Source organism: Endocarpon pusillum (genome assembly GCF_000464535.1).
Source record: "Endocarpon pusillum Z07020 unplaced genomic scaffold C714293, whole genome shotgun sequence".
NCBI classification, from domain to species: Eukaryota; Fungi; Ascomycota; class Eurotiomycetes; order Verrucariales; family Verrucariaceae; genus Endocarpon; species Endocarpon pusillum.
In genome coordinates this window covers 96,711-117,589 of record NW_006913563.1, presented here as the reverse complement: position 1 = coordinate 117,589, position 20,879 = coordinate 96,711, and the positions used below count along the sequence as shown (strand labels likewise).

The 20,879-nt window shown below is 46.7% G+C and overlaps 4 protein-coding genes across 4 annotated transcripts; 1 reads left to right on the top strand and 3 right to left on the bottom strand.

The window, feature by feature from the left end:
• Positions 1-4,665: 4,665 nt before the first annotated feature.
• Positions 4,666-5,321, bottom strand: EPUS_07408 (uncharacterized protein; the record flags this gene model as incomplete). Its single annotated transcript, XM_007788300.1, has 2 exons — positions 4,666-5,257; positions 5,317-5,321. 2 exons carry the CDS (start codon positions 5,319-5,321, stop codon positions 4,666-4,668), a joined length of 597 nt encoding a protein of 198 aa, XP_007786490.1.
• Positions 5,322-9,334: 4,013 nt separating this feature from the next.
• Positions 9,335-10,015, top strand: EPUS_07407 (uncharacterized protein; the record flags this gene model as incomplete). Its single annotated transcript, XM_007788299.1, has 1 exon — positions 9,335-10,015. The coding sequence occupies one exon, from the start codon at positions 9,335-9,337 to the stop codon at positions 10,013-10,015; it is 681 nt and encodes a 226-aa protein (XP_007786489.1).
• A 2,977-nt stretch (positions 10,016-12,992) lies between these two features.
• On the bottom strand, positions 12,993-13,814 carry EPUS_07406 (uncharacterized protein; the record flags this gene model as incomplete). Its single annotated transcript, XM_007788298.1, has 1 exon — positions 12,993-13,814. One exon carries the CDS (start codon positions 13,812-13,814, stop codon positions 12,993-12,995), a length of 822 nt encoding a protein of 273 aa, XP_007786488.1.
• A 2,846-nt stretch (positions 13,815-16,660) lies between these two features.
• Positions 16,661-18,919, bottom strand: EPUS_07405 (uncharacterized protein; the record flags this gene model as incomplete). Its single annotated transcript, XM_007788297.1, has 4 exons — positions 16,661-17,256; positions 17,320-18,120; positions 18,174-18,391; positions 18,477-18,919. 4 exons carry the CDS (start codon positions 18,917-18,919, stop codon positions 16,661-16,663), a joined length of 2,058 nt encoding a protein of 685 aa, XP_007786487.1.
• Between the last annotated feature and the right edge of the window lie 1,960 nt (positions 18,920-20,879).

Here is a 20,879-nt window from a genome sequence, read left to right as displayed (position 1 = left end):
ATTATTAAGAGATATTAAATTTATTATAACACGTTTTGTAATATACTATAACTCTAAAAGAATTAAAGGACTAACTTTTAAAGAGAGGGACGTAGTCTACTTTTTAAGAAAAAACATTAAGACTAAATAACTAAGTTCGAAATTAGACTACATAAAATTAGAACTATATCTAATTAAGAGAGTCTTAGGAAAGATAATATATAAACTGCAACTATCTGCAAAGATAAGAATACACCTAGTATTCTATATCTTATTATTAGAACTAGCACTAAAGAACGCAAGACTTACAGAAATCCAACTAGATAATAAAACTTAAGACTAAGAGTATAAGGTAGAAAAAGTCTTAGACAAACAAGACATTAATAGAAAACCCTATTATCTAATTAAATAGTCAGGATACACAGACTCAGAAAATACATGGGAACCAGAAACAAACCTCAGCCCTAAGACACTTGCGAATTACTGCTGCCGGAACCCGGACTAGGCGAAAAAGACATTAGAGCAGCCAACTCCTGCTTGTTAAGGGCGTCGACCCTACAGCCCTAAGACACTTGCGAATTACTGCTGCCGGAACCCGGACTCAACATTGGATTGCGACTCTTGAACAAGCTCTTCCTGTTCTAAGGAACGAGCCTCCCGCTTAATCATTCGACCTTGAGCCTTTTTCAAAGACTTAATGCGCTAATCTAAACTCGCCGCTTCAGCAATAGAGCGCAACACCTCCGCAATAGCGTAAGAACAAGCAGCCTCTAGACGAGTCCGCTCTGACTTTAACTTCTGGAACGCATCCTCTAAATAGTTTCCGTCACAAGGAACACCCTTCGTTATATAATATGAACACTTCAAGGAATGTGACGAAAAGAAACACAGCTTCTTGTCACGCTCACATACCGAACAAGGCATATCAATCTGACAACCCTAGAGGGCTATCTTTGCAGCAAGAGCCTGACCACGAACACGAGGGGAAGGTTTGCTGATGCGCAAAGCAGATAGAGGCATCACGGAAGGAAGAATTGAAAGAACCTCAGAAATTGCAAGACACCCTTTTAGCTTGTGGGACCAAGCTAGTAAGAGGAGGGGATAGTGTTACAGCACATGAACACGCTAAGCATAGATAGGCACTAAGGGATTGCCTGGCGCTCTGCGAAGAAGCTATGACAGGCTTGGACAAGTCTACCGGACCCTGAACTGCCTACAAGGTCGGTAGCTCCTGACGTAGTGTTCAGAGGTGCTCATCCATGAGCACTTGGGAACAATGCTCAAAGACGTCTCCGCATGAGCAACGCTCCAGGACGTCTCCGCATAAGCAATGCTACGAGGTGTTCCGTCGTGAGCACTTGAGAGCACGAGTTTCCTACTCTATATAAGCACGCTCATTTCCCAGATAGTTTCATAGTCTTCGTAGTCAACTCATGTTATCAGCTCATACCTAAGTTGAAGACATCTTAGTATTGTTCACTGCACTTCCTGTTCTACCCAACCAACCCTTTGGACCCAGCTTCTAGTTGAGACTTGTCTTAACCAGTTGAGCCCTAATACTTTATTAGCTAGTTTATAGCAAGGATATTGTTAGTCTATCCTTTTTTATTTATAACTATCTTAGTATTAAAATCCTTAATATTATCTTACTAAATAGCTTACTAATGTTTGCCTTTTAAGATAATAAATAAGATAATAGCCTTGCTATTATTACCTTCTTATATATATTTAATAACAGATATTTATTCTCTGTTATTATCTTAATATATAAATACTTATTTCTAATAAATAAAGATAAGAACGTAAGTTCTTTATATTACCCTTATTATAAAGCCTTTCTTATCTATATTATAGATATCTTTATTTCTAATTAAGTACTTTGTACGAATTTGATAGAATAGAGTGAATTATTGTCTTACAATTAACTCTTTTGTAATAGAAACTCAATAATAATTAATAGGCTATAAGAGGGCTATTTAAAGCTATAGATTACGCTGTAATAACCCTTGGTGCCAATAATACCCTAGAGTCATTCGAGTGCCTTTTTGATAGAGGATTTCTAACGTAAATTGACGTAGATGCTGTCACGTGTCACGTTGGAAGCAGGCGACGAGTGCGCGAGATCTTCAGCCCATGTTGAGTGCTATCCTAAGACTGCAGAGCCGACGAGGATGGCACTGGGGTCGCTCCTATATAGCGAGCATGCCCCTTACTAACGCGTAGTGCCAATCAATACCCGGCGGCCCTAGCGCTAGCGGCCGACAAGCATGGCAGCCGTGACAGATGCTTAAATTGAAGCGGAAGACCCTAATCATTATATTTGAGCGTGTATTTGATCAAAATAGCCTCTTCTGCTAGTGTAAGTAGTTGTCGCTCTTGATATGCTTACTTCGTAGGCTGTGTAAGACCTCGTTGATGTCGAGAAACAGAGGAGGAATGAACATTGCAAATAATTGCTGCTTTTCGTATGCTTAAGGAGGGATTCTCAGCAAGTAATTTGACAGCTGCGTCAACGCGCTCAGAACTTGATAAATTAGCATATTTATCAGCCATATTGAGTATCAATAAAAAGAGAGAGTGCTCAGCTTCAATTTGGACCTGTTCCGAAGAGAATAGGCCTTGTGGTGGCGAAATGGTGGCTGTTCGAAGTTGTATCTCAAAATGCGGTGTAGGAATTTGGTGCTGCACGATGGGGTATGCTGCACGAGGGGGTCAGCTACGTTACGGTACAGCAAAATTAGAAGCGAAATTGCAGTGGAAACTTTGACCAATAAATACCCATGGATTGAGCATGCAAAACCTGGCCAATAGGCGCTCACACTAAAGAATGCACCAGTAGAAATGAGGCATGTCGCAAGCGTATTGCCGTCATACGAAACAATTTCTCATCGCGAATGTTCGAGTCGAGCATGTTCATGCCAGCTGGTTTCTTTCATGCATTTACGAGGAAGTATCATGTGAGGAAGCTGACCTGGTCGGCATACTACAATGTGGAGGTATACCATTGTTGACATCACTGGAAGAGATTTGATCGCAATAAGCCATGTCCGAGCCCATAGCCTTGGTAATCCTTCAAGCACTTCCATATCACTGTGCCAAATACGATTTCTGTTTTAGCTCTTCCTAGAACTCTGTTGTCCTGGCTCGCTTCTCTGGAATAACGCTATATCTGCGCCCATGAATTCTCAACATAAAGCATTTACTCTGGGAAAGCTAAGGCACGTCTATCAAGTAGCACATAGAGTGCTCGTGGTTAGCCGTCACTTGCTTCAAATTGGCATTGGATGGTTTGAAAGAGGCATAGGGCTTCTAGGCTCCGAATGGAAGAAACGTCTATGGACGCTCCAGGAAGGCTGGCCAGCATCCAACTTATACATCCAATTTCTGGATCGGCCTCTGTGTCCGAATTCATAGCAGGACATTAAGATAATATTGCTAGGTGGGACGAAACACCATTGAAGCCACTCTTCACGAACGGCCATGACAGCAAAGATCGTTTCATCGCCCTCATCCATGATCTGGCCTTCGAAACGTGACGGTGCCAACCGATGAGCTGATATGCGTTGTTACCCTTTGCGGACTCGATCTTGACAGTTCTGAAAGCAATCTCGCCATCTATCGTTTACTGCAGAGCTATTAAGTCACCTTCTGGTGCTGCTCAACCCACGTCTTGATTTACCAGGTTTCGGATTGGCTCCGGATCGACTCCGGATCGGCTCCTTCAACCTTTATAAATTGAAACTAACCATCCCTAGCGATGCAGGAGAGACAGAATTCTTCGCAACCTTAGATGAGACGGGATTTCATATCCACACAGACTTTATCCTCTCAAAGAAAGATCTCCACTTCAAGGGTAACCACGATCTCCTAGGTGGATTGACATTGAATGTTCCGGCTTCGACAACCTTTCAGTATTGAAACCTCTGACGGTGACTCTTATTCGCTTAAGCACCAGGAGAATATCGCTATTTTACTACATCAATCAGTCTCTGACCTCGAAACGGGAACTTGTGGTGTACTGGTGAATGATTCCAAGGAGCTGGGTGGTGATCATCACTGTCGATATGTGACACAGCTCTATTTATTTGGGAGTCCCGCTTCGAAATCGGCAAGATCAGACGTGGGAGATGTTGTATCCACAACTTTTTTCCCCCGCGCAGAGAAGGTATATTGAACAGATTTACCTTTATGTCTTATGACAGCAAAGGATGAAGGCCGAGTCGACGAAGAGTACCATCAAGACACAGGATTGCGCTAAGTTTACTGCTAGAGCCGAGCTGTGCCTACAAGACTTATTAAAGAGCTCCAGGGATTCAAGGAGAGAAAAATCGGTCAGAGTACACCATCCCAGGCTAAGGAACAGATCGAGATGCAACGTTTTTTCAAACTCTTTCGACTGTTTCAATCATTTGCCGAGATACAAGTACAGTGGAAAGCATGCAGGTCACCACGAGGGCACGCGAGATATCCAGGGCTCACCCTTCGTATGATCTTGAATGAAGACACACCGAAGGCTTCCCCACTGTAGGAATTTTGAACAAGATAGCAGTCAGATATCTTATGCGGTAGAGCGTGAAAGGTTGCCCTAGACGGATCCATTGTTTACACGATAGAATATAACTCCAGCGAACTGCTCGTGGGTATAATTAGCATCTTAACATCATCCGTTTAGTTTCTCGACAGATTTCAGTCCAGATCCATCTCCTCTTCCACTCCACCATTGACAAGCATCTTCATCTTTGTCTTCGTTATCGTCTTCGTCTTCGTCCTCACCCTCTCCTCTCCCACCACTATGCTCACACTTCTCTCCTCCTGTACGGATTCCACCAACGGCCTCTCCGCCTCTCGATCCATCAACTCCTTCGCAATCAAATGCTCCCCCTCAGCCACCACCCTCCTATCCTCCGCCCTCCTCCTCTCCCTCGCCATCTTGCCCGACAACCTCTTCCTCGTGAACGCTCTCTCCCTCTTCGCGCGAATCTCCTCCACCCTCTCCATCGCCTTGAGCGTCGCCGCCACCAGATTCCGATCATACTTCACGGGTACGTTGCGCCTCTTCGCAAACTGGCTCAGCAGGACGTTTTGGTCGACAATCATTTCCTTGCCGCGAAGGGCGCGGTGGGTCTTGGTCCACTTGAGCTTGCGGGGTTGGCGCTTCATCTTGAAGTTCTTGTGGCATTTGGAGCGGCAGAAGCGGAAGGTGCGCGCATCGTTGCGCACGAAGGTGATGCCTTTGGAGGGGTAGATCGGCCGCGAACAGAGGTGGCATGTTTCGATTCTGGAATATTAACGTTAGGGGTTGTTAATCATGTTGCGACAATTGTCGGGCTGTGCTACCTCATGATTGCGCCGTGGGTGCGGGCACGGCACTGGGATTAAGTAGTGGACTACTTATTGTATAGAGAGTTCAACACAATGGGCGACGCCGTTGTCTTTTCTTTCGTTTTCGCGAAACCGTGGTTGCAGAATCCTTCCCACTTGTGTCTGACTGTCAAAATTAAGGGCAGGAACTTCTGAAGCGCCGCGGGCAAAGAATACTGCCAAGTAAAGAAAAATCTGCCCCGAACTCACCACCACTTGCGGCTTAGTGTTCCTTTGCAGCCGCACGAGGCCCCGGAAAGCCCACACACAGTTGTTCTGGGCTGAGCCCTCAACTCCTTGAGCCGGATGCTCTCATTACGGACAGCGCTCTGTAAAACCTGTGTTTTTTATTTCAAATGACGTATTCTTAATTCCTAGTCCAGTCACTTTGTGGTCTAAGAATACTTGTTCTATCAATGTTACACCCTAGTGACAAAACAGTTATAAAGCACTATCAGCAGTGCCGACAAAGGATGGGCTCTCAACTTCAATAAGTCAAACGATAAAGGAACTCTAACTCCTAGAGTGCAGAGTTCTTCTTTTATATATATGCGTGTATTAAACGTATGTAGTATGCTTAGTTGCTGAGCAGTCTTAGCATAATATAATAATTATTCTTCTCTCTTAAGGGGCTTTATTCTTAGAGCTTAGAGTTATCATCTATCTACTGTGAAAGCACCGCCAAGCTCGTGTAATTGGTTATTGCGACAATAAGCTTAAAAATGCGGACTGCGGGAATCAGCGTTATAATTGGTCAAAGTGCTGTCAGGAATGCCAAGAATACTATATAAGTGGTTGTGCTTCATGATCCGGCTGAGCCGTATCATTCTGTTCTTTTGGCCTAACGGCAGGAGTATGGAGCACCTCTAACAGTCTCCCCTGGGCTCGAAATCCTAAAAAACCTAATTCTATTTATATATATGTTTTCCATTTGAAAACGTTACCACTAGTACATTATTAAGAGGTCAAAAAGCGCTCAAAAAGCATAATAAAAGGGAGGGTGCAGCATTCGTGGAATCTTAAGGAGGTTAAGGCTGTCAAAGAGGGCAGGGCGCCCTCTTGAGTGTAAATTATGCACCGTTCAGAGGATTCGCTACGCATCAGGATTCTCTCAGATAGGCTTAAATAGGAAGTATCGCCAGCTTCATTATTTCCCTAATTGGACGTGGATATTGGCCCATTTGAGTGGTAGAATTACTGCGTAAAGTGTGTGCAAACTGGCCCGCCAAGTGGGGTGGCCCAGCAAGTGGTTCTGTACGTTACTAGTAGTGGCTAGTGAACCTGAACAATATCACGACACTTACTACGATCAACAAAATTCTTATTATCTTTAAACTGTAGATCCGGGTTTCCAACACCGCTCGTCGAATACCTTCGAACTCCACAAGATTGACAGGAGACTTCGTCAGTGTGACTTCACAAGCATTTTCAGAGACGTGATGAGCGATAAGAGTTGCCGAGCATTGAATAACCCAGTGAAGAAGAGCCTCGGTTGAAGGCTTATGGAGAGTAGCTCTCAAAAAGGTAATGCGGCGCTTTGGTCTGTCAATCCTTCAAGTTGCGTGAAGTTTGTGCCAAGTACAGTACTACTTCCGTAAAGTTGTTGACGAAAATTCCTCCTCAGGCGGTGGCCCTTTTGGGTTATGGTCGCCTCACTTCCATTTCGAAGTAGTTCAAGTACTAAATTATCCCGAAACCTCTGCATAAAACGCACTCCACTCCTAATTTTTTCGTACCCGTTCCATCACAAGACTTGCAATCGGTGTAGCGACCCAATCCGCTACCGGTTACCCCCTTTCCTTCGCAGGATTTACATATTTCATTTTCCTCCCCAAGACCCTTGCAGTCAGGGCATTTCTGTGGCATCTCGTACATTCATTAGTATCAGAACAGGCGAAAACAGAATTTCAGCTTACCTTCTCAAGTCTGCTCGAAGGGAAAACAGTTGTAGAAGACCAAGATCAAGTTATATTTAGCCGCCTCGATTGCGGATGATGTAGTGATGCACTGATATGAAGATAATAATTAAAACACACCTTCCGCAAGAGCGCTCATTATATCTCTCTCTGGAGGGTGTAAGGCTGCGTCTCAGGTAATGTGGCATAATTTGATTCGCCACCGACGAGACTGAGCGCCCAGGCCAGGGCAGCCAATTGGCCTGCGCCCAGCGTGCGGGTGGTTTACGCACAAAGGGGAGTGCCACAGTCTCTATGCTAACCCTTATCATCATCATCCGTAGCGTTTAGCCTACGAGACGCAGTATAGCCGTTAGCTAGATTGTTACGTCGATCACGACCCGCGCGTCCTGATAGTCAGAGCAAGGATTGAAGTTGAGTAGAAAGGCTCGACAGTAGCTCAACTCGGGAGCTACTCAGTTGTCGAATGAGTAACGGATAGACGTAAAGGGCCTGCCAGTGGGACAACAAGTACTAGAGGCTCAAAGGAGCCGTCGTCGTACCGTGTGCTCTAGCAGTTAAGAGCTAGAGGGTACAGAGAGCTCTTAAATGACAGGGCATGACTACGGCAAGGCCCATTATCATATTCTTAAAGTCAGGTGTTTCTGGAGGGAAAGGGACACCTATTGGGAACCTTCGAATTGTATTTCTGAGAAGGCCTATCGAGGCTAGGCAAAGCTAATCATGTGAGGTCAAGGATTCTGATATAAGCTGTGGCCCAAGGGTTGATCCTGGCATCGAAGGAAAAGTGCCGTCAAAAGCGGCGGCAGAGGCCCTTCAGATCTGAAGATAAATTTCCCGTCAACCTGCGTTGAGGGAATAAAGCTTGCCATCCCTATCCCCTCCGTGCCCGATGCCTCAATTAGCGCGTTTGGTGAAATTTAAGCTCAAATAAGGTCGCTCAAAGGAGAGCGTCTAACCAGCATTCAATGAATATATTATCAGACAAATCATTTGACAAGTGAGTTAAAGCTTTGCTCTTGAAGACACTTATTCCCGAATATCTATCAAAGGCGTTCGAGCAAGCAAAAGTTGTAGCTGTTAGAGGATGTAGCAAATAGCGTACGGAGATACCAATTGAATTGATTGAGTTACTCCTATCAAGAGGAGCATTTGCTCACACTAATAGCTATAGAAGCGCATTACTGCAACAGCTCAGAAACAGCATTTGGCGTTCAATTCGTATAGCAATGCTCACTGCCATAAATAACAGGGCGTAAAAGTTACAAGAGCGTTTCGTGCGTTTCGCATGCGGGGACCCCTGTATCATCCTGCTAATACGTAACAGATACGTATCGTGTGCGCAGGGATTCTGACAGTAGCAACATCGAAATAAGGAGATCGACGACGCTAATTGAGGCATTCTACACCCCTGTTCGGGCACGGAGGGGATAGCGCCCAAGTTCCTTCTGCTCAGTCACTGTCAAGGCACCCCTTTAGGATCCTTTATATAATATACATCATATAAATCTAATAAAGGTTGTGGAATAAGTGGTTAGATAATTATTGGAGAGATAGAAAAATACCAAAAAATGAAATTTAAACTAAGAGTAAAAATTACAGATCGCGTAAAGACACTAATCGCTCCCATATTGTCACCAGTGTTGACCCATTTTGTATCGACAAGAGCAGTAGCGCAGAACTATCGGAAGCCATCAATTCTTATGTATGCTTGGTACCGTCTGGCAGGCCGTTGTCTAGTCTTCCTTGACGATATACCATCAAATGATATATCCTTAGAGGAGGCAAAGAAGTGCAGATGGCTCACCCGAGGCTGGACGTTGCAGGAGTTATTGGCACCTCCCTATCTTACATTTTTTGCTGAAGATTGGACCCCGCTAGGCGCATTGGAGAAGTTCTACTATTCTTCAGACATTGTGCCAAGATTCTGCATGTTACTATCAGAGGCATCCCAGTGGACTGTTTGCGCTACCCTTTCCAGCCAGAGGAGGTTTCCATTGCTCAGAAGTTCAAGTGGGCGAGTCGCAGATTTACGACAAGGATAGAAGATGAGGCCTAATGCATGTTAGGACTTTTCAATGTCAACATGCCCTTGCTTTATGGTGAAGGTCCCAAGGCATTCATTCGCTTACAGCCACGAAATCATGGAGAGGTCAGACGACCACACATCATTCGCTTGGGGCTATGGAAAATATAGTCGTTGGGATCCTGAAACCAACCAAAAGCTCGCATTCGTTTCGAACGGCTTAGCGGCATCAGCGTGGAATTTTTATAACATCAAAGATGTTCAACTCTACCGACCAGACTGGCTGAGGTCATCGCATTATGGCAAGACCAACAAGGGTATTCTAATGAAGCTTCCTGCACTGACACTGCCTGACTGTGATACTATCCTGGTTGCACTCAACTGCATCGTCATTACTCACTCTCACATAATTCTAGCGCACCCTCTCATACCGCATGGTACAGATCTAGACGTGTACGAGCGTTTTGCGGAATCTGTGCCAGTACTTGTTCCTGAGAGCGATTCTGAGTGTCGAAGCATCTACATTACGTCAGATCCCCGGTACCAGCGGCTACTCTCGGTTTTCCAGGTTGGTATTGACATCGACCTGAATACTTTCTGGGATCAAGGCTTTTCAATTTCATTGATCTATCCTCCTCCTCTTGGTGTACAGCTGAAACCTATTCAGAAACTCATTACACTTGAATACCCAGATACCGACTGGTCCATGATACGATATTCTACTATACTCTAGCTGGACAGCGAAGATCATGGCAGTATGCTTCTCTCACTTAATGCTGCGCCAGGAATATCAGCTCCAGATATGTCATCCAGCTTTCCTAGACATTTGGAGCAGAAATTTGTTGAATCCTACAAGGTATTCAAGTTTTCTGAACTCTGTTCGGGGTCCGCTCTTATCGACCGCGTTCTCTCTCATGGTGACGGGTTCGAACATTCTTTCGATTGGATGACACTCGATTCGTCTCACACTGTAATAAAAGACGATGGAATTGTTTCCCTCGCCGTCACTTGCACAAAAGGCGAGGTCTCGTTGGAATACAGCGCAAACGAAATCGTTGGAATCAATGAGCCATCGAACGGGCCAATATCTGCGTCAATGCAGCAAATAACAAATACTCGCATAGCAGAACACAACTCGCATCGAAGCATTTCAAAGTCACCCTCGCTCATTTCGGATTCACCTTCTCTCGCTCTAGAGCACCCTAAAACGATATTCCCCTGAGGCGAGCTCCTATGAGACACTTAAGGGGCTATCTTTACGGCTCCGGCAATGGCGCCATCCGCGATTGGTTCAACCTATGCCTGCAGAGCTTGAGGGAGCCTGCTTGGAGGCCACGCGGAGTCACAAATTTACGAGCTTGATGTCAGACCGATCCGGCCTCGTAGTCAAAAAGCAGCAGAAGCCCTAACGAACCTGCTGGGAGAGCACTATGCTGGCACCATTCCACCAACAAGATGCTACAAATGTTTCCGTGAAGGTTCATGCTACGATGAAACTCTATCGAGGCCTTGTACGGTAAAAATAAAGACTCCAGCAGGATTCGTAGATGAGTCCAAATTTCACATTCATCATGAAGCAGGTTGTCCACCTGGCAATGATTTAAGGAAGGCCTGGTCAGTGCTTTGACCCCCGGGGCAACGTAACGATTCAGACGTGGTAGTGATGACCTACCGTGGTGTACTTTGAGCTAAGTAAATAGCTCCAATACTGCTTCGAGCTGCTCGGGTACTTGCTGCTAGAGGCTGCTTCAGCAACTCGATTTTAGAAGCAGATTTTTTTGGGTAGACAAGTTTTTATATGCCGAGCACTTTAAATACCTTTTTGAAGGATAGAATAAAGTCGAAGAAACAGAAACGATAGCCCTATTCAAGAAAGCCCAAAACTAAGAACCTACATTGAAAACATGAAAGCGGATTCCGAACATCACGAACCCGCCGACTCGTGTCATCCGCTTCGCTCCACTGAAAGGGGAATCTTGGTCGGTTTTGAAGTGTTAGGATCATCAGTAGGCTTGGGGCAAAGTACTATGAACTAGCCTGCAGGAAGTCTCTGTAAGGCTAGCGATCAGTTGTGAACTCGACTCAGTAGCTGCCATTGCTCACTCTCGTTGCCTGCTATACGCATGCCATTCGCATGCCTAGAAGCATATCTCGATATCTGAAAGATATCCAATGCCCGCCTACCCTACAGCAGCTCTGACAGATCTCTCTTAGTTTCTTGAAATGCTTTTCACGATGACAGATCTCATTATGCTTCCGATGTGTCCCCCTCTTGTAGCCGTACGCCGCCGCTTGGGCGATTGAGTTAGCTGTGGTGACTTGCCGGCCTTTCATGCCAGTTCACGGATTGTAGTTGGAGATGCAATCCAGCCGTTCGAACAAGTTCAAGGATCGAGAAATGAATGGGGAGACTCAAGAAAGTAGAGAGGACATACGAGAGAAAAGGAGGAACATGGGAGAGGAGGACAGACAAAAGAAAAGGGGAGAAAAGGGCGACTTTTCAAGGTGGGATTTCCACGTGGAACCAGGTAACCCTGAACCGCCACTGGCCGGCCATTCTGAGACAGAATGATGTAACGCTCACTCGGGCTGGGTGACTGGGAAACGGATGGGTGACGGGTGGGTGAGGTGGTGATAAAAGCGGCAGCGAGGGTGTGAGCAGCGACGTGAGTGCGGAGCAGATTTTACTTTGCTTGTCATGCCAAGATTTAGTCCTTGGCATCGTCAAGAGTATCTTATTCTCTCTTTCTATCGCAAGGATATCTGAACAACCGCAATCCATCTCCTCCTTCTATAGCCCCTCTTACGCTGGACACGAAGGACACATTCTCCTCCCAAACCCACCTCATCCATCCAGACATCCATCTCCCCACCTTCGGACGACCATGTCCTCAGCCATAGCAATCGGCGTTGGAGTGGCCACCGCAGCGTTCCTGGTACATCATACACAATCCCCCTCCCCTCCCCTCCCCTTCCTTCCCCCTTCTCTCAACCCCTCTCCACAGCAACAACAAAGACTTACCAACCCCTCCCTCCTCAGGGCCGCGCCGGCCTCGTAGCCCTGCCTTCTACAAAGGCGGCTTCGAACCACGCATGAACCGTCGCGAAGCCGCCCTGATACTGGAACTATCGTACGTCTACCACGCCCCCTTACGAAACAACTTCTACTGGGCCCGAATATGACATGTGCAGCAAAGACTGACGGAAATGTGATGTGTTGGATAGGGAGAGGGCGTTGACCAAAGACAAGATACGGAAGAATCATCGGAAGCTGATGCTGCTCAATCATCCGGATAGGGGGGGCAGTCCGTATTTGGCGACCAAGGTTAATGAGGCGAAGGAGTTTTTGGAGAAGGCGAGTTCGTCATGATGGTGCTGGTGGGGTTTTGGTTTCGCATTTTACTGACTGGTTGTGGGAGGGGATTTCCCTTCTCTGGGAAGCCCAGCGTGCCCATTTAGTAGCGTGGCGTTCTGGATGGTACTGGGTTGGGGCTGGATTTGAGCCCCATTGGGTGTATGATATCTCAGCTCTGAAGGAGAAGATCGACGGGGTTCTAGATACCAGCATGATGGATGTATCTGTACATTATCTAAGAGGTACTTGAGCAGTGTATCAATATCAGACTCGAATGTCTGTCTATCTAATCGACCAATCGATCATCCCAAGAACACAACCCCAGCGACAGGAAGCGAGCAGACGGTTTCTCTTCTCACCCATCCAATTTCTCGCCTTTCTCTACCATCTCCTCCACCACCCGATTGAAAGCCTCCCTCTCCTCCCACGTCAACACATGTCCCCTCCCGTCAAACCGCTCAAATCTAATCCCCTCCCCCAATTCGCGCTTCAACACCTCGGCATGGTGGTACGTGATCATCCGATCCTCCGTGCCATGCATAACGCAAATCCTCTCCCTGCCCACCTCATCCGCCAACTTCCTCAGCTGCGCCGCTGACTTATGATGCCACCCGGCCGCCACCGCCTGCAGCACGAACCCCTTCCTCGTAAACCCTTCCTTGTCCATGCGCTTACTGAGCTCCTGAGCCGCGAATCTATCACCGTTGGTTGGGAACCCACCATCCTCATCTGGGGTATCAAGGAACTCTTGCGAGAAAAGCCGCGTCTTGATCTCCGTGAGCTGGGTGTTGATTTCCTTGGGGATGAACAGATTGATTCTTTGGCGCAGGTTTTCGATGAAGCCGACGGTGTTTTCGAGCCGGGCGGCCGTGCTGACGAGGATTAAGCTGGCGACGCGGGAGGGGATCAGGAGGGCGAGTTCCTGCGCGATCATGCCGCCCATGCTGACGCCTATGATGTGGAGTTGGCGGGGAGAAGTCCAGCCGATGGTGTTGAGGAGGTCGATGGTGTCATGGGCCATTTCGGTGGTGGTGTAGCGGAGGGTGGGTTTGGCAGAGGCGCCCATGCCGCGGTTGTCGAAGATGAGCGACTGATATTTGCTGGTTCGTGAGGGAGAGGCGTGGGAGAAGTGAAGGGTCTGCCGTTGCCAGGCGGTTTTGAGGGCGCCGAGTCCCATTATCCACTAGATGGGGAGAACAGGGGCGTTGGTAGGTTGTGGAAGAATCATGGTGAGGTGAAGGGACTGGGGAGAATTGCCTTGGCATTGAGAAGGGCAATTGACAAGAAAGAAAAAGCAATATATGAAGCTTGGAGTGATCAATGTGGAACCTAATTCCGAGAATGAATTTGTGACATCAAAGCTAGGAGATAACTGGGCTAAAAACAGGGCTTTACAGGTTCAAGAGATAGCACTCACCACTAGACAGATATGCCCAGTCCCATGTATCTCATAAGAGATATCGAATGGACCGCCCCGTCCCTCTGCTACTGGGACGGTACCCTTCTTAGTAGGCTGTAGATCCCATATTACCTTGGGAAATTCGGGATGTTCCTTCAATTGCGCTGCGGTCAAAGGCACCATGGTGAGAAGCGGCAGGCAGCAATCCGCTGTCGGATTTGAGAAGTTGAGGAGCCAGTTGCAATGAGGTGGAAGGCTTCCTCAACTAGCCAGCATCTAATTTGATGTATTTCCTTATTGTGGCTTCTTGTCAAGAGGAGGCCTACCCATCTTCTGAATAGGACCAATCCAGTGCAAAAGGAGCGCAGTGCCTCAGTAGATATCTGCCAAGTAAAGAAAAACCTCTCCAGGCTCATCACCCGTCTAGGCCTAGAGTGATGCCGCTCCAGCTCACAGGTCATCACCTGTACCTCACCCTGGCCGTTTACGCAGGCAGCAAAGTCGAGTCAGTCGTGTCGCAACCCAAATCTCGTGGACTACATTAGCTATTACTGCCCCAACATCCTCAGTTCTCACCAAAGAACATGATCAACGGCACCTTTGATGTCTAGCTATCGATGTATTGCCAAAAATCTGCATAATTCCCTGTCGCTGGCGCAAAATTCTACATCTACCATTTTAGTACCCATTTAGCTAGAAGACCTGATCAGTCGCCAGCAATAACCGATCGGCAATGACGTCCGAGATATGCCTCCGGTGGCTCTCATAGCCCATTGAAACCACCCAAAAGCTCATTACACCACGCCCAGACCCGTCAGAGGTTGTCGGATACACTCGTGTAAACTTGGTAAGATTTGAGAGTACTTCTTGTCCTGGCGACATCTTGGCGCTAGTCTGGCATGGTCAGTTATGGAAGCAAAATCTGAAAATACAGAACAGTATGAAATGATCAGAGCAGAGACACAGGGGCTGTCTCAAATCGATCAGAAGAGTCAACAGCCTCAAGTCATCCATCACCTATTGTTTCGAAGACTGGATTTGGAAAGAGCGTCATCTTTCAAGCTGCACCATTAATTGAAGACTCACTGGGATATCTCTCATTCCCATGCCGTGCAAAGCTCCGCAGGATGAATAGTGTAAGAAGCTAAATCACGTGCCTTTAGCCAATCCAATCGTTTTGAATGCAGTGAGACAATAAGTCAAATTAATCGCAAAAGATGAGAGAAAGCCTGTATACGCATGGGTGCGGAAGACTTTTCTTTAAGATGACTGTGGAAATCCGAACTCATGCAAATTGCAGCCTTTACTTGTCCAGAGACAGCAGTCTCCAACATATCTAATGAAGACGTGTTATCATACCGATCTATTTCCTCTCGTCTATGCCTTCTCGCAACTAATGAGCTTCATTTGGTATCCGAGTGGAAGGAGTTTAGATCCCAATATAACGAGCTTCGCATTCTTTGGAGTCGAATACCAGTGTCAGCGCAAGTATTGGGTGTGTCTGCCACACCAGATCCTCACACGCTGGATTGGGTGCGAGTGTCTGCTGGCTTTGAGGATGTTCACACCATTCGAGCCTCTATCGATCGACCTGAAATATATTTCCAAGTCAGCTGTATTCGAGAATCGAGAGAAGTATGTTGAATCTTCAGTGTGTGCTTCCTGACAAGGCCACCCGATTCTTAGACCTACCTAAGATCATTACATATGTGGAAAGCGTAGCACAGATCTGCAGAGCAGTGGAGTTATTCCAAGAGTGAACGTGGCTCCTGAAATATCCGGCCGAAGCGCCTTTGTGGGTTGTACCCTACTTCTCTGATATGGCAGACTCTGACAAGCACAGAATCGACACCAACTATTGACGACGCCATGAAGAATGCTCTTCTCCTCGTATAATATCTGTGATGGACACAGACGTTCTGGGAGTCGATAATCTGTACGTGGCGCGAGCAGTGCAGTGGCTGGCAACACCATCCATTCAACGGCTATATCAGCGATACGATCCTTATTCGTCATCATCCTAAGAGTCTCCTATCTCTATCCCTCGCTTCCTCGCTCCCACGCTCCCTCCTCCATTCAGACTCCCTCACCTGGCTCTGCCTTTTACTGCTGTTAGTAATTCTAGTTCCTCTCCCTTGGCCGGATTCGGAAAGATAGACAGTCTGGAATGGTTCTCGACATACTCTGACTATACATCGAATCCTATCTCAAGTGTACAGTTCTTCTCTCACAGTTCCAATTAATGACGACAACAATGTTCAAGCAAAGTTTTTAAAATACTCGCAAGTCTAGTTACCTCTCTCTTGCAGCCTCTGTCTTATCTCTGTTTCCCGTTTCTCTAGCTCTTCAGCCTCCTGTAATCGTTCTTGACTCTGGTACGTTGATGCCAAATTATACATACTGTTCAACGTATCTGGATATTCCTCTCTTAATACCTGCTTTCTTGTCTCCAAAACTTGTATCCCTAGCTCTTCAGCCTCCTGCAATCGTTCTTGACTCTGGTACGTTAATGCCAAATTATACATACTGTTCAACATATCTAGATGTTCCTTTCTTAATACCTGCTTTCTTATCTCTAAAACTTGTATCTCTAGTTCTTCAGTCTTCTGTAATCATTCTTGACTCTAGTACGTTGATGCCAAACTATACATACTTCTCAACGTATCTGGATGTTCCTCTCCTAATACCCGCTTTCTCGTCTCCAAAACTTGTATCCCTAGCTCTTCAGCCTCCTGCAATCGTTCTTGACTCCGGTACGTTGATGCCAAACTATGCATACTTCTCAACGTATCTGGATGTTCCTCTCCTAATACCCACTTTCTCATCTCTAAAACTTGTATCCCTAGCTCTTCAGCCTCCTGCAATCGTTCTTGACTCCGGTACGTTGATGCCAAACTATGCATACTTCTCAACGTATCTGGATGTTCCTCTCCTAATACCCACTTTCTCATCTCTAAAACTTGTATCCCTAGCTCTTCGGCCTCCTGTAATCGTTCTTGACTCCGGTACGTTAATGCCAAATTATGCATACTTTTTAACGTATTTAGATATTCCTCTCTTAATACCCGCTTTCTCGTCTCTGATACTTGTATCCCTAGCTCTTCGGCCTCTTGTAATTGTTCTTGACTCCAGTACGTTAATGCCAAATAATACATACTTCTCAACGTATCTGGATGTTCCTCTCCTGATACCCGCTTTCTCGTCTCTAAAACTTGTATCTCTAGCTCTTCAGCCTCCTGTAATCATTCTTGACTCCAGTACGTTAATGCCAAATAATACATACTTCTCAACGTATCTGGATGTTCCTCTCCTGATACCCGCTTTCTCGTCTCTAAAACTTGTATCTCTAGCTCTTCAGCCTCTTGCAACCGTCCTTGACTCCAGTACGTTGATGCCAGGTTGGTCATGCTGACCAGTGTGTCTGTATGCTCCTGTCCTAGTATGTCCCTCCTAGATTGAAGCGTTCTTCGGTGAATTTTCTCTGCCTTAAGATACAACCCCTGCATGTACAATACTCTACCTAAGGAGTCGAATGCTTGAAGTGTAGCAGTGTCATTTTTGTCATAACATTTTTGACAGGCGTGCACTAATTGTCGAATTAGTGTCTCTGCGGACTTGTATCGACCTTGGTCCAAAAATACTTCGCCTAGTTCACTCAACGTGTCCAAGGTCTCCGGCTGGTCTTTTCCATGTAGAGTTTCAAGCCTAGACAGCTCCTGACTAAGACGTACTTCATCCTCGTGCCCATATCGGTACTGGATCGATCCTGTGGAAGGCTGTTGTGTCTGCATCTGTGGGCCAATGAATGGACCATGTTGTGGCCAAGAATCAGGTTGGGCTGTCGGAGTTTCCTGAACAAAGATAGATTCGTCTACGAAAGATGAGATAGGAGCTGGACTTTGCCCTGTAAATGCGCTGTTGGTGGATCGAATGATGGTTGAGACAGACGAGGCGGGGGACGAGGGATGGGGACCTTGGCCAAACGAAGGCGCGTCAAAGGTCGGAGTACTGGCAGAATAAGTAAGGCTCAGAGCTGGAGAACCTTGTTCGGAGACTGTCCAACAACTAATTGCAGACGGGGTAGCTATGGCGTTGTCAGTGTGGCTCTTCCAGTGGATAACAGCTTGACCCTCTTACAGGCAGCAGGACTTGGGGCATATAAGGTGCTTTCGCCAACCCTGTTCCTCTTCATCCATCGATCAATTTTTTCAGGGGCCACTGGATTCCCTCTTACGGTGAAAGCGAGCTCGCCTTTATCACTCTCAACTAGCTTCCGCTTTTGCCGTTTCCTTGCAATGGATTTCATCTCATCTGGCTTGACTTTCTTGTCCCAACCCCACTGACTTATTCGCGTTCTGTATTGCCTTATCCTGATAAGGGTCAGTCTCGCTTTCTCACTGATATAAAGGTTATCCTCTTTTATTCAGGGAGAGACTTTACTCGGCTGTGAAACCAAACTCCTTCTCGATGGTGTCTTTCACTTCCCAAAGCGGCAAACCCTGCGTAATGTGGAGCTCCTTGATACGATCTTGGTAAGGCTCCCACGCCTTGCGTCGCAATGTCGGAGCTTTCCTCTTTCGGGTATTGGTTGGTGGGCCCATCGACAGCATGGGTGTATCTTGAATATCGCTAGAAGGTTGGACATGGTGCGACTCGGCAGCGTATGGCGCCGGGTGTGGATTGAATGGATGAGGCAATAGCTGGGTATCGGTATAGGCAGGCCGTGTGGCTGGAAGTAATGTTTCGGATGCAGACCCTTCTGGTATTGAATACATGCCATAGGGCCCTATAGCTTGGCTTGAGGACCCTTGATTCTGAGCCAGATACGACAGCTCTGGGGCATGACCAACGGTGAAAGGTGGATTGGGTAGTGAATATTCCATTCTAACAGACCGCTCTGCGCCTAACCCGTGCCTAATAGATTGTGAATTCTTGCGGATTATGTATACCTATCCTCTCAGTGTTTTTCAAACAAAGTAGATTTAGAAAAGAGAAATAAAGTTGCACAGGCTGATATTTCGGACAAAGCAATGAGATAATTAAATTCCTACAAGCAATCACGAAAGTTAGAGCGCTTGGCGCCATCGCAGAAGTGAATCTGCCTTGCGCACCAAGGACCCGGCCATCTAGGAGACATTGAAGTATGGTTGGCCCAAGTACACAACTCCTATTCTGAGTTCCCGCCTAGTTACCGGGTATGTGCGCGCCGTTGGCCCGTAGTCCAGACGTTAGCCTCACAAGAACTAACTAGTAGTAGTTAGTTACGAACGTAATGCTACGTGACTCGTACTAGCAAGTAGTACGGACTAAATGCGAAGCCAAGCTTTAAGCAGAATAATAGTAGTTTTGCAGGTGTCGCCAAAGCCAATCCTATTACCTCTCTAATTGAAATTGTAGTTTTGCAAGAATTGAGAATTATGCCCCGCCTGTCACTCGAGTGTATGCTCAGGCTCATCCACCCCACAATGCTGGACCGAACTAAGGCCGACTCGGCCTTCTGCTCTCCACCAACGAGAGGCGTCAAAGAGTTGTGATACCCGCCCTGATGTCCTCAGACTCAAATGTACTATTTTACATCTCGGTTGGTTTCCAAGCCACTTCCAATGACGGTTCCAGCAGCCGAACACCCGAAAGTAGCCCTTTCCATTGTATTGTACTTTGACTCTGGTGCATGCAAATGTCATCTGCGGTCTTCACTGGACTAGCCATTTCCACCAGTTTTGCTGATACTGCCGTCGCAAAAGTCCTATTCTTCGTATGCCGCCACTGTCAGTTCTGAGTATTTCATTCCAGGATTCAGTCAGCTTGACCATCACAGCCTCCCTGGCCAACATGACACTGGGCTACATAAGAAACCCCAATGGCACAACATCGGCGTCCGAAAATGTTTCTAAACAAAAGCGTTCCTCTCTTCGTCTCGAATACCCTTTTGTCCAAAATGAGTAAGGGTGATACTCTATCAGATGCGGAAATCACCCGGCTGACTTAGTAACAGCCTTCACGCCCACCAACATAATCACCCTTTCTTTGGGGTTGGTCACGTTAGTGGCCACAGTTGCTGGATCATACATCGGCTATAAAAATCACAAGTATGTTCAACGCAAAGGTTAGTGGTCTCTCACTCCTGAATTTCGACTCGCAGAATGGTGGATAATTCTTGTTCTGCAACAGCCCCAGAAATCACGATCCTCCCTCTTTATGACTGCCAATATATTAGCGACTTCGACCTTCCCGCTATCCCGGCAGCATACATGCGTCGATGACTTCGAAGCAAGTTTGGAGTGCTCAAGCACATCTTACGCAGCTCTAATCTGATGCAAATCGGCTTCACAGGTCCGGGTGAGGAAGGATCAAGGAGTACTCGGCCTAGAGATAGAAGCAGCCGGTCTGTTTGATGACTTCTTGTGCCTGACGATCAGTTGGAAGATACCTTGAACCTTGGGTGATCATCAGGAGCTATGTATTAGCTTGTTGTTGAATAGAACATTTGGCTAGAGCAACGAAACCGATTCCACAACTTAATGACTTTAGAACAGAAGACCGATCTTAAGGCTTGAGGCTCAGGAATGTTCGCACGCATTGCGGAGGGAGGCTTCTTCGGACAGGACTGAGACAGCTGCGAGGATGGCTCGCTCCACGCGCCCAGCAGCGTCAGAACGTAAATTTCAAGCTGTGATACTTCGCACTCTTCTTGTCCGCACTTCAAGTTCAAGTTGCTCAGCCCTAACCTTGGCGATGCCAAGCCTGCTGGGCCTGCTCTCTCGCGCGTTGACGGAACGGAACAAGCACCCATCTTTCAGGTACAGCTTGTAAATTTTAGGACCTACCCATGCCAATACCACA